Below are 14449 nucleotides of genomic sequence, written 5' to 3' on the forward strand. Positions count from 1 at the left end.
AAAAAAAATATTAATAGTATACTTAATATATACTGAAGAATATTGTAAAAGCAATATGTTCTCTAAATACTTCAAATTTTTTTTCTGGAATAATAAAAAAACAAACAACAAAGCTTTATAATTTTGAATTAGAAAGAATCTAAAATATGTAATTTTATTTTTTTCAATGATAAATTGGTAGATTAATATAATCAATTTTTTCTCTATACAATAAAAAAAATTGTAGGCAGATATTATTTTTAAAAAAAATATTAATAGTATACTTTATATATACTGAAGAATATTGTAAAAGCAATGTGTTCTCTAAATACTTCAAATTTTTTTCTGGAATAATAAAAAAACAAACAACAAAGCTTTATAATTTTGAATTAGAAAGAATCTAAACTATGAAATTTTATTTTTTTCAATGATAAATTGTTAGATTAATATAATTTATTTTTTTCTCTATACAATAAAAAAAATTGTAGGCAGACATTATTTTTAAAAAAATATTAATAGTGTACTTTATGTATACTGAAGAATATTATAAAATAAAAATACAATAGTTATATGTAGTACTCTGAGTGTAAAAAAGTGTTAATTTTAACTAAATGGTTCTGAGGACGGTAAAGGCTAACCCTGAAACGTTAAACATATGAGAAATATATAAAGATAAATCAGATATTGGAAGTAAAAAATTAATATATTTGTGAGTGTGTGTGTATATATTGTAATATTATATTTTTGAATAAATAGTTATTTTTATAAATATAAATGTCTACTCTCAGTGGTAAACACCAAGAAAAAAACACATCATGAATCATCCAAGAAGAATAAGATCATTCTTTGTTTGGATCACCAAGAGATTGGATGTTTGCTGAAAAGAGAAGACCAATACTTTATTTACAGTCCGCGTTTGTTTGTGAGATAGAGGACATCGAAAACCATCAGTCATCATAGAAGAATATATGAGTGGTTAGTTTGCTCAACATATAATTAAGTATATTTATAAAAATGTTATTAGTAGTTAAGGGTTCTGATCGTCTGGAAAGCCCGTCCTAAGATTAAGGTTCCATAATATTATATATAATTTTAAATAAAAATTCCCATATCTATTTAATATTTTATCTTTTCATTTAACCTTGTCATCTTCAACACTATATTTTAAGATCTGAGAATAATTAAATTAAAATTCCTTTTATTTATTTTAAATAAATCTTGAATATTACAATATGTATATATATATATACACATATGTGTAAAGTTACAGCCTGATTAGCTGTAGAATGTGTATGTGTGTCCCATCAAATGACAGTCTTGATTTAATGTTCAAAACATTTTCTTGTCTATCTTTTACCATTCTTTTGTAATTTTCTTCCTGCTATCATGTAACTTATTTAAGGAGTTGAAGAAATATATGTAGATATACTTTTATAGATAACAGTAGTTTATGAAAACCACATTATTAAATGCAATTTTCTCTACTAACAATGAAGTTCTTAAATAGGAAAAGATGCTTTAATAAAACTAAGCATTTTATTTCTTTATATGTAAATATTTTTGAGTACGGAATCTGGTTCAATAATTGGAGATAAAAGGTCAAAAAAGAAAACTTTAACTTACTTTTTTATTTCAACAAACTTTATTACAAAATCAAATGAATACATTTAGTTTTTAAACTTTATAATAACCGATAAAAATCTTAATGTATCACATGAAATTTTGAGTTAAAATCATACAAGTTAATAAACTGTGTGTGAATAAAATAACAATATTTCATTTTGCAAATTAGTAATTTGAAATTAGAGCAGAACTTTACTTTGAATAATCAATTCGGTGACAGAAGATTAAAAAAAGACAGAATAGGCTTAAAAATTAAGTTCTTGAGCATCCTCCTGACTAAACAATGACTGGTTACATCTTTTAAAGCCTTTAAACTATTTTCCTAAAAGTTTAAAAGTGGTGATATCATAAAATATATAAAACCATGATTTTGTACTTAATCTTTTAATAAACAGAAAATAGAGAAATTTTCATTGAAACAACTTAAAGGAGTATGACTAATAAATTATTGAAATCAGCATTTCATGTCATACAACTATCTAGTTTCAAATTAATTAATAATTCTTTATATATATAACAAAATTCAGTACAGAACAAATGTTAAAAAAACATAATTTTATCATTTCTTTTTTTATAAGTAAAAGAAATTTATAAAAAAAAAAATCCTTATTTTTAATATCACATTGATTACAATTTATACAATGTCAATTAAAAAATTAAATTTATACAATGTTACCAAAAATAATAGGATAAACTTTTTTTTTTATTTTTATTTTTTTGTTATAAAACTCTATTAAGACATATTTGTTACAGTTTTGAACTATATTTTCTTTTAAACAAAGAACATTGGATTTCTTTTACAGACTGAATCCTTTACTGTTCTTCTATTCTGCTCTTCTTGAAGTTGGTTCAACTGCAATCTGGAGTTTAACAATGGAATAAATATAATATTTTTTAAAAATGAAAAGTATTGAAAAATAATGGATTAAAAACTAGGCTTACCTATCAGCGTCTGTGTATGCCCTAGCGCGGAAGGCAGCGAGATGAGCGTAGTAGGTCGGTGCAGGGTATGATACTGAACGTGTACATCTGGAATAAAAATCAAAGAATAAGAAGATAAACTTGCACCATTTACTTTCCGATCAAACCCAAGTAGCTGCCATTCCTAATCAGTCTCTATTTTCCTTCCTTACCCTGCCCTCAGGAGTAGCCCAGAGTTCAAGTTTTTCTTCCATATAACTTCTACATCAATGGTCTCCCTAATTCGATCCATTAATGTTACCACCACCTATACACTGAAGACTTCCTGTCCTTTCTACACTGAAATCTATTTATCCTTCTTCCCTTTGAGTTATTCATATTGTTTGGCAATATTCAAGACCTAGAAAGTATCAGCGGCAATGCAAATTTGAATAAATGAGACTAAACCCTATGAAAATTCAGACCCATATCATAGATTCCAATTCCCTCCTCAGATCCATTGCCACATATCTTCCCACATAACATAACAACAATACAACATAACTTCCCAATCTAAAGACAAAGTGTATGAAGTACACCTTCAACTGAAGGCCAGGCGCACAAATTAAATTAGCTGTTGGAATGTAGTGGACTGTATATATTACAAATAATGATTAACTGAAACTAAATTCTATTGTCTAAAGTTATAGGTGGTGTAGGGGGTGCCCAAAATAAAAAAATTATTGTTAGATAGTGTTAATTAATTTAGAATGATTGGACTATAGAAAACTGTTGATGTGGATGTGATGATGATGGATGTTAATTATGCTAACAGGTGGACTTATTCCATTCTTTTGCTATTCTTCCTCATTCTCCTATCTCCTTCTGTTCCGGGAGGGGGCATCCCAGAGTCTCTCGACTCACTCACTTTGCACAAAAAATAACAGTAAAGAAAAAGAACCGCCATTGGCAAAAAAACAAGATGGCTCTCTCATGCCCAGGTTGCTTCACATCCACAGAGAGTGCTGAAGGAGGTGCTTTTGTTTTTGGCCACATGGGGCGCTGGTAGTGCCTACATTATGGGAGTCCCTCCCAATCCGTTTCAGTTATCTCAGGTTACCCGAAAGTGGCAATTTTTACAGTTTCAATATAGGATAATCTAATTCCTAGGAAGTGTTCATAATATATTTTGGTGGAATCAGAAATACATAATATCTATTGCATAAATAATTTGATTCTGTAAAACTAATTTAATTGATAGTAGTAGTAAAATGTATAATACCAATTTTTTTGGTGAACTCATTTTTTTTATTTTTTTTTTATTATGTTTTAAATAAATCCATAAAAAGAGTATTTATAGTTTTATTTATACCTTTTTTCACTTATAAATGACCAATCTTATAATTTCAACAAATTAAATCATCCTTAGCATTACTGGGGATGTAAAAGAAATGAAATCAATAAAAATAGTATTGAACATTCATATAATTGAATTTTTTTAAAACTATTTTTCCTAATACTTTTAGTAATCTGAACACTTCTCTGCAGAAATTAGTTTGGATTACCAAGATTACACTGTACTAAGTTAAGGAACTACCAAACCCTATCCTGGAAACCTCATACTGCCCGATAATCAATAAGTATAATAGAGAAATTCCATCCAGAATAACATTCAGTTTCGATTCTATCGAACTTAGGAAATAATATAGGTTAGGCCTTATGAAAAATCTTACATATCACAAGTATTTTTAAGAACTTTGAATTTTCAACTTCAATAGATATATAAAAGTTCTATTGGATGGATTGTTGAGATGATAAAAGTACCTAGCTTCAGAGGTAAGGAAAACTCGGTGTAATATTATAATTCAAAAATAAATTGAAGAAAAAATAAGCATTATTTGTTTAACCTAATTTTTATTACACCAGAGATAATTCACAAAACTACAGTTGTGTCAAGTTAACTAAACAAAATTTAGTTTAATAAACAAAATCTATATAAAATTACCTGGTGAAAAGATGGCACAGATAATAGGTTATCTCTTCTAAGCTCTGTTCTGATAAATTAGAATCATCCCATAATAAATGGTACTTAGTAGGGCGTGCCGTTCCCTATAAAAAACAATCAGTTTGTAGAACTTGTGTATATTTAAAATCAACTAAACATATACTAATCAAAAATAACATATGATTAGTTTAGTGATAATTACTCTTGCTTACCTGGATACTCGCATGACTAACTAAATAAAAGTCTAATTCAGTAGGATGGGTGATCTCTGTATCAACTACAGTGCCAGCTGGAACATTCTTATTACGACCTGTAAGAACAGAAAATACTAGTAGTGACTATCTTTACAGTAAAAGTTTTTTTAAATATTTTTTATTGAAATTTACAACTGTATATTATATAATACATTCAGTAAATTTGATCTTAGTTAAAATAGAGTGTTACAGGCATGTATAGAAACTACTCATTGGTAGCACACAAAACAGTAAAAGTAAAATGTAACACGGTTCCACATTACATCTTCAAACCCATCCCACTAAAATCTCGATTCAGCAACAATACTATACCACTTTTGAAATATTTACTTAAAACGGGAAGAGGAAACTTAAGACATGTTAATTGAGCAATATTTAAAAAGTGTCTAAAATTGAAAAACGGCGTGAAACCAGCCACTACCACCCTTCATGGTAGCTTATTCAGATTAGAGCTGTATCATCCTCACTAAAATTCATGATATTATACCATAGAGGCTGACATGATGTCTAGTACAATTGATAATTCATGATATTATAACATAGAGGCTGACATGATGTCTAGTACAATTGATAATTCATAAGCACAATAACTGCTAAGCTCCAGTAGATAGAATACTAGTTTTATTTTGAACAGCATAACACTTTAATTATTAGTAAAAATGACACTGCTGGAACATCTTCATTAAATTTCTGATGGGAGACACAATGCTCCCTGTCCAATAATAAATAGTGTATTTTTACAAGTTGACCTTTTTAGTTAAAAACTAATAATAGTTAACCATCAATACCCTGGGTTTCAATTGTGTCTAATTCTAGAGGCTCAAAAAAATAAAATTAACAATAATAGCAATAAAACACATTTTAATACTAACCATCTGCATCCCTATCACTGGGAAAGAATCTTGTGTGGTGGCGTTTCTGTACGACTATAAACGTAATTGGAGGATTATAATCGACACTGAGGCTAGAACAAGCCCTCCTGATAGCCATCAACTCTTGATCTAAGATCTGCAGAAATAATAAATGAAATAAAAACTAACAATTAGTTAAAATGAATCATATATAATAATTAATGCATTATAGCTCTAAACTACACAAGTCTGAGAGTCAATGCCAAAGGTTAACTAACTTAATGAATACTACTACTCAACATTTGAAGTGGTATACTTGGAAAAATAGTGAGTAATATTGTTTAAAAACCTATGATGTATCTTGAGTTTCCAAAACTGTTAATGTAGTAGTTTCTGGTATTTGCATGTTGATGATACAAGGTCATCACCATCACTGCTGCTTAGGCTAATCAATGTTAAATCATCAGTTTTCAATTTAAATTTAAAATTTTAATTTTGTTTCTTCATAAGTATTTTTTTCCACCAGTTTCCATTGCAATGTCATTTAGTGTTATTTCTTCCTTGTGTTTCAGCTTTTGATTTACACCAATGTCACCTGTCATGCTTTTTTGTTAAATTTAACTTTGTTGCTCTTGAAGCATTAAGAAATTGTAATCTTAACTTTTCATCAGTTCCAAAGAAGCATCTACATGAACTGTATCGAGAAAATTGTCCATAGTTTTCACAACAAGGTCTTGTTTTATTTTTCTTTGCCTTTAGTTCTAAACAGATTTTATAAAAAATAAAACAATTGCAGACCAGTAGAATATCAAATTAATCTTCATCATAAAAGGTTACAGAGTTTGAGCAGGATAAAACTTCTAAAAAGAAGGAAACTTGTCAACAATGCAAGTCAGACATGAAATATAACAACTAAGAAAGTAAAATTTATATGTAATGACTTTCTGGTTGAAAATTCTAAAATTCTGTAGTTGAGTCGCAAAGTAGTTATGCAAAAATTTTGCATAACGTCGACACATATCAATAAGTTTTGTTCATTTGTGTATTTTTGTTGACCGTAATCCTGACCATCTTCTCTTCATATTAATATATGGTCAACTATTTACACTGCAAAATAAAATCAACAGTTTATTTCTATAAGCCTTCAGCTAAGAAGCAGCCATATTATTGAGCAATGAATCAATAAAGTAATAAGTAGTACATTAATATTAAAACAAATATATTTTGTCATAAGAATGAAAAAATTTCTCTTTATTACTTACCGTCTTAAACTGTCCCTCTGAGACACCATCTCTATAAAAAAGGATAGCATTGGGCTTCTGCCTGTTAGTGTTCTTATAAAACATTATCAGTTGTTCTTTCATGATACTTTCAAGATCTCTAATTACTTCTTCCCGTGGCGGCTGCAACTTCCAAATCATATTATACCTGAAGGCCCTTGGGTCGTAAGAAGCTGCCACCTAAGAAGTTGATCAGTTCATGAAATACGATTCACTAAAATGATATCTAAAGAAAGTTTTCTTTCATCCACTCTTAGAGACTAAGATTAAAAATAACCAAGTAAATATGTCATTTTAAAAATACTGTGCTATGCAATCAGTGAAATGTGCAGTTTCATGCTCCATGTGTCTACAGCCCAATTTAAGCTTATTTCATGAGAAAAACATCAAGCTACATTGATTTATACTTTCCATATTTTATCTTTTTTGATCATCAGAAAAAAACAGAATACCTGAAGGCAGAGACTATTTATGAGTTTTCACACATACACATAATACACAAAAGGCCATTGTAATTTCAAATAAATTAATTTATTGATCTTGCCAAATTTTTGCCCATTTTAGTAAAAATTAATATTATACACTTTTATGTATTTTATTTTAATTCAATAATGTTTGGTTTTTTCCCCCTTTAGGGTTTGTTTAACCAAAATGTAAAATAGATAAATTTGTAAAATGTGAATGTAGTATGAAGAAAATTGTATTGTATAAGGGGGTATTCCAAAACAATATAGTAAATATTGTACATTTTATATTTATGCAATAAAAATATGTATATAATAAATAGGTTAATTTTATGGTTAAAGGCAAAGATCTAACAAAGAGATCTATACAAAAACCGAGATAAGAATCCGAAGGCTGATGCTCTATGGGCATATGAAAAGGACGAAGGAGGAAAGATTGAATAAAAAGATCTTTAACAAAATTTTTATCTATAAAAGCATGGGAGGATACACAAAGAAAATGAGAGAAGAATTAAAGAACCTTAAAATTTCAGATACAAAAACTGTCTAGAGACACATGCAGAAGAACACTGAAAAAGCTCGCCAATATTGGAAGAGGAGTACGAAGTAGTCTGAGGAAAGAAAATCCATATTACTAAAGAAGCCTAACCAATGAAAAAAAAAAATAGGTTAGTGCAAGTAAAAACTGATTATAATCTTAACAACCATAAATAAATTCAGTTTGTTAATAATTTTTAATTTCTCCAGATCTTTAAAAAACTGGTGGTATATATAAGTCTGGATTATCTCTGTAGGAAGTCTGGTGAGTCAATTCATTAAAAATTTTTTGAGGTAAATGACTTCCATTTTGAATGAAATATTTATTAATTATTCATAACATTGTACAATGTTTTGGGACCACTGTCCCATATTCAATACAAGCAATAGATTACTAAATTTCTTTTCAAATCATCCACAATACCAAAAAGAAAACATTGAAAAAAATTTAATAGATCGAGCAATCAACTTATCTGACAATATTTACACAAAAGATATTAAGACTGAGGTATACACCATGCTAACAGAAAACTTCTATCCCAAAAGATTGATAAACAGATTATGGTACAATAAATTAAGAATAAACATAGAACCAGAAACAACACAGAAAGTAGAACACCGAGAGAAATAAAAGTAATCAGAACAACAAAGAAAGATAAAATAGAAAAACCACCAAGTCAAAAAAGAATCACTGAATTTTATAAAGAAATAAACAAAACGATTACAATAGACGACAATAGAGAAAAAGGACAAGAGGAAACAAATAGTAATAGCAATAATAAAAAGTTTTTTAAACTACAATACATACCAGGCCTTACAAATAAAATTTAAAAAACACTGACAGAATATGACCATACAAATATCAGAACCGGTTTATACAACAATAATAAATTACAGAATAAGCTGTCAAACATGAAAGACAAAGTTGATAAGATGGAAAAACTAAACACAATTTATAAGATAGATTGTAAAAATTGTGAAAAAATATATATTGGTGAAACATCTAAAAAACTGGAAACTAGGATTAAACAACATATCACCAATTGTAAAAACGCTAAAAATATAAATTGCACTCATAAAACTGAACCACAAATTCAATTTTGAAAATCCAAAAATAATAAATACAGCACAAAATACAAAAAACAGATTTCTAGAAGTTATATACATAACAAAAAACATACAAAACACAGTAAACTATAAAACTGACACTAAACACTTAAATACACATTACACCGACATTATAAATAGACTTAAAATAAAAACATAAAAATCAGATGAAATAAACAGGTTTATGTAAAAAATCACTAAGTTAATATTAAATACAAAACAGGACTTATAAAAAACAGGGAGGTAACCAAACAGCACACTGGACATGAGATAAGGTCCAAAGAGGTAGTAGGAAATATAGAGTGATGGCTGTGCTAGGGAGAAGTGAAGATGCACAAATGGTTGAGATGATTTCCCATATGAAATCATGAGGTGAATATTATTGTATAAATTAAAATAAATAAGGATGAAGATGGGTGTTATGTTAGTTTTATTATTGTTGTAGGTTTTAAAGTGTATGAATATGGGACAGTGGTCCCGAAACGTTGTACAATGTTTTGAATAATTAATAAATATTTCATTCAAAATGGAAGTCATTAACCTCAAAAATTTTTAAATGAATTGTATATATAAGGTATAATTTTTGCAAAAATCTTTGGTTTAACAATAATTTACAAATCTATTTTAATATTCTTATTTCTGGATATTTATCCTTTAGTTGATTATCAAATTCTTTTGTAGACTATCTTTAACCATTTATTATTACTAACATTGAGAGATGGTTAATTTAAAAAAAAACAAAAAACTTTAAGGTACTTTAGAGGAAGTTATTTAAGCCCTCTAAGACAATTTGAATGGGGATAAGATATGGCTGATATAGAAGATCATTAAATTCTATACTGACATACCAAGTTTAATAAATATTTGTAAAGACCTTTTTGAAGAAAAGAATAGAATAGATGATATACAGTGATACTTCCATTAATTCAAGTAAAGCGTAAACATTTGCTGCAACATCCCAGGCAGGTACTTACCTCAAATAAATAATATCATTATCGTAAAATCTTTAGTATTTTAGCTAGACTGTTCACATACATGCAGATCAGTGGACTCAAGCAACCTTAAAATTCATATTTCCGTTGAAAATTTAGATTTTAAATTTTTAATGATCAAGATAATCCTCCTTACTATTTTTATATACTTAATTTAGAGTAAAGAGAAAGTAAATATTTATTCATTGAAATGGTTGATATTTTTTTTTGCCCAATAGAGAATCACTGTCTGATTTACTTTAAGTTAAATTCTTAAAAAATTAAATTGAAGAAATAGCTATAAAGATTTATTGGTACAGCATAAATGTTGTCTGTAGTTCTAAATGATTCAAACACAAGTTCTATTAATGATAATAGGACACTAATAAACAATAGATAAATTACATTGTAATAAAACTAAAGAAAAACTTACAGCTGCGATGGATGGAACATTAACCTGGTCTGGGGCCGGGTGAGTGACGTCAGCACCAACGACAATGACAGGTCTTTTAAAAATTTCGGGCCTAAAAATAAAGTACATATAATATTAAAACTTGCAATATGGATAATGAAATTCTTTACATAATATTACAATTGCTATGAAAAAGTGAAATAAAGAGTAGCGAACTTTTACAGACTAATTTATGTATAAATGTCAGATACAGTGAAACCTCAAACAATGGACAGTTTCCATAAGTCTTCAATATACAGATCTGAAATACAGGAATTCTGACACTCATCTAACAGACTCGAGAGTCAAATTTTTTTATAAAGATATATTCACGCCTCCAAGACTCGGAAGCAAAATTTTCATCACCTGGAGGTATATTCACCCCTCTCAGACTCAACAGCCAAATTTTTTTCACCGAGACATATATTCCTCCCTCTAAGGTAAGATAGGTGTCTTAGTTTGTTTATTCCTCATTTTTATTCTTAATCCCCTTTTTCGGTCTTTTAGTATGTACTGTATTTTTATATTTATTTTTTATTTGCTATCATTTCTTTTTTCATTAATTGTCCAAAAGTTTTTTTGTACTTTATATTTAATTTTATGTTTCGTAGAACATGTAATTCTTATTTAATTTTACGTTTCACTGAACATCTTATTTTCTTTTCTTTAATTTACTTTGTTAATTTTAGTATAAATGTTCACATATTTTGAATCATAATTAACCAGACCTTTGGTCAATTTTATTTCATATCATCTATTTTGTTACTTTGTTACCTTATTTTAGTGTTTGTATTTGATGAAGCCCTGCAACGTGACACGAAATGTTGGCTCACATGTAATACTACTTGAGTTTCTTCTTTTACTGCACTTGCACCATCTTCCTTTTACTATTTTTTTTTTAATAATAGCTTTCTCCATTTTCAATATTTTTAAGTGTCCATTGAGAGGGGTGAATTTATGGTAGTGGGATGGTAGGAACAAAGAAGGCGGGGAACTGATATGCGTAAAGAGCTGTGTAACTAACTTCTAGGACCAGGGATTAAATCCAGTTGTGGCAGATAATTATTTACTACATAATAATTAGACAGTTATTAATTTATTACAATTAAGAGTAAATAATTAGACAGACAGGGTTTGACTCATGGCTGTAGTAACAGTACTACAGCCACGAGTCAAACCCTGTCTGTCTGGGAGCCCTCCAGGGTCCACCAGGGCCCTGTTTCATAATGAAAGCTAATAGTATTAGTTCAAAATACAAGTATCGAAACGTGTTAATTACACTAATACTTTTTTTTTTTTTTACAGTAGGGAGGACTATTAGTAATATTACAGAAGTTAAAAAGTACAAGTTACTATTGTACAAGTCAGTGTAATTGTATTAAGTTAAATCGACAAGACTAATAATATTAGTTTGTACTTTATTATGAAACAGGTCCCTGGCTGCTGTTAAGTGAGTACTCTTAATGGGAGAAAAAATTGACAGTTGAGCATGATCTTGAACAAATCACTTCCTTGCATAGCCGTTGTTCAAGAAACAGTTAACTTATGAAGTAACCTCTGTTCATGGGTTGTAGCAGTGAAGATTTTCATTTTTCTTCATGTGTTGATACAAATACATTTCATTATTTTTCATCACTATTCCTGGAAGCCAAAAAATTCAGGCAACTAAATGACAGGAGACCTCTAAGATTAGTCATCCTATACAATGGCAGTAATATCTATAGCCTTTAAATTAGTTAGGGGTGGTCATCCTCAGATGACTAAACCTCCTCATGACCATTAAGGGAAGGAACACAAGCAATATGATACTGATTTTCTTTTTTCATCATTTATTTTATTTAAATATTAAAATTTTTCTAAAAATAATCTTATGAAGAACTCATTTTAAATTGGAAAATCTTTCATTCAATAGTTTTGTTTTTACTATACTACTTACTTCTTATTAGTTCATAGAATAACTCAATTATATTTCATTTATCAATATTAAATAAAATAATAATAATTAACAAACAATCTATTACCAAAAACTATTGGTGATGTGGTGGTTGATGCCATTAAGCTTGGCATTAATTTTCTGTAATATATTTAAGAATGTTGCAGCATTGAGCCTCCTCGTCACTGTGATTGACTTTAGGCACTGAGTAAGAATACCAACCTGAAGTTCGGCAATTTTTTTAATGGATGCTGAAAAATTAAAAATATATATGTATTATTAGATTATCAATTGTTACTGCCAAATCAACATTATCTAAAAGTTAGTCACGCTTATACAAAGGAAGATTTAAAGATTCTGTTAAAATATTTTGAAGAAAATAAATCATCAGCTGGTGATATATTGACCCTTTAAAGATGGTGAGATAATTCAGTAATAGCGCAGAAATCAGAATTACTTAAAAAAATAAAATAACACTATCTTTAAAAATTAATTTTTAAGATGCATACCTAGTTTTAATAAGAAATATAAATAGGTGATGGAAAAAATGAAAACGAAAATCTGTAGCACTACAGCCCATCAAGGGTCAAGGTTTCAGTACTTTTGCTAAGAAATAATGTTTCTTAAATAATGGATGTGCAAGGCAGTGTTTGTTCATGATCACACACTACTGCCAGATTTCATCCCCAATTAAGGGTGGGTGTGTCCCAGAAGGGCACCTGAACCCACAGGGTTAATAAACACATAATTATCTGCCACAGCCGAATTAGAACAAATTAAAGAATAGATATTAAATAGATAAATTAATAAAATTATTTGAATTGTATGATGAATTAAATTTAAAATATCATAATTTGGACAAGTTTTTATGTCAATTTTTAACAGACCAAAAATGAATATACTACTACACTCCTGAGATGAAGTAACAGTCAAAACAATGGGGGTGTGAAAGGCGAACTAGTTTCAAAGAAGGTAAAGATGCGTGAGATTTTTTGAAATGCACGTAGAATTAGAATTATCCTAAACAACTATTTAAAAAAAAAATCACTGAACAGTATTATGCATAGTTTATCTTCTGACTAAGAGAGAAGATAAAGATAAAAGGTCCTTATTAGAACAAAAAAAATTGCTTTCATCAAGGCAGTGCATGGGTGCAAGCAGGCTCAGCTTTAATGACAAAAATTAAGGAATTAAAGTTCAAATTACTTGTATTAGACCATCCACCATATTTGGCCTACTGTAACTTCTTTTGATTTCCAAATTAAAAGAAAACAATGACTTAGATGATAACAGTTCAAATCAAATGAGGAGGCCATCCCCCAAACAAATGCCTATTTGGAGGAAATAACAGTTTTCTGATGGCTTAGTAAAATTGGAGGGAAATATAACAAGTGTATCAAAGGAGATTATATAGAAAAAAAATTACCAAGGACTTATTGAGTCCCCCTGTAATAAATGATTCGATAGTAATACAAATACAAACTTACCATACGTCATCGTACCCTTATCGGGTAAGATGACAATAACAAGTTTTACTTCTTCACTTAGGCACTGACTAAAATATTGCTCAAGATCACGAGTACTTTCCTTAAAAGCGAATTTGTAATTGGAGGATATGTTCATGCCACATTCCCTTCCATAATTTATTAAATCACTAGCAAGTTTTCTGGAATAAGAAAAACATTGGTAGAAATTATACATGATAAAAGTGATATTTTTCAATATTTAAAGGAATTATATTATTGTTAAAATAAATATCACTTATTTCAGCAGTAATAGTACACATTAATTCTCAGAACATGTCATTGGCAGGAATTAACAATTCTGTAAGTATTTTTTTTTCATTTTAAAAGCAGTAGATGATTTATTAGAAAATTAAATAAAGTGACACTGATACAGACCTAGAATATCAGTCTGACAGGGAAGAAATAAATGATGAACTTAAAAGAAATATACATGACATAGCTGAGAAGAGGAAAAAAGAGCCAAAAAGCACAGAAGAGGTTATCTGTTTAGTAAATATACATGACATAGCTGAGCAGAGGAAAAAGGAGCCAAAAAGGACAGGAGAGGTTATCTGTTTAGTAAATATAC

At 28.8% G+C, this 14449-nt stretch overlaps 1 protein-coding gene across 3 annotated transcripts in view; it reads right to left on the reverse strand.

Moving 5' to 3' along the window:
• Positions 1 to 1586: 1586 nt before the first annotated feature.
• LOC106677750 (protein argonaute-2) overlaps positions 1587 to 14449 on the reverse strand; it is a 100924-nt gene continuing 88061 nt past the window's right edge. For all 3 annotated transcript variants that reach the window (XM_067050150.1, XM_067050152.1, XM_067050151.1), the window contains 9 exons: positions 13843 to 14021; positions 12444 to 12606; positions 10405 to 10495; positions 6875 to 7072; positions 5634 to 5769; positions 4720 to 4817; positions 4508 to 4611; positions 2545 to 2631; positions 1587 to 2462 (listed from right to left, as the gene is read on the reverse strand). In XM_067050150.1, coding sequence (XP_066906251.1) covers positions 2375 to 2462; positions 2545 to 2631; positions 4508 to 4611; positions 4720 to 4817; positions 5634 to 5769; positions 6875 to 7072; positions 10405 to 10495; positions 12444 to 12606; positions 13843 to 14021 — 1144 coding nt within the window. In that variant the 3' untranslated portion in view covers positions 1587 to 2374. The remainder of the gene's footprint in view (positions 2463 to 2544; positions 2632 to 4507; positions 4612 to 4719; positions 4818 to 5633; positions 5770 to 6874; positions 7073 to 10404; positions 10496 to 12443; positions 12607 to 13842; positions 14022 to 14449) is intronic.

Source organism: Halyomorpha halys, unplaced genomic scaffold (assembly GCF_000696795.3).
Source record: "Halyomorpha halys isolate HHAL.00 unplaced genomic scaffold, Hhal_1.1 Scaffold107.1, whole genome shotgun sequence".
Taxonomy (NCBI): domain Eukaryota; kingdom Metazoa; phylum Arthropoda; class Insecta; order Hemiptera; family Pentatomidae; genus Halyomorpha; species Halyomorpha halys.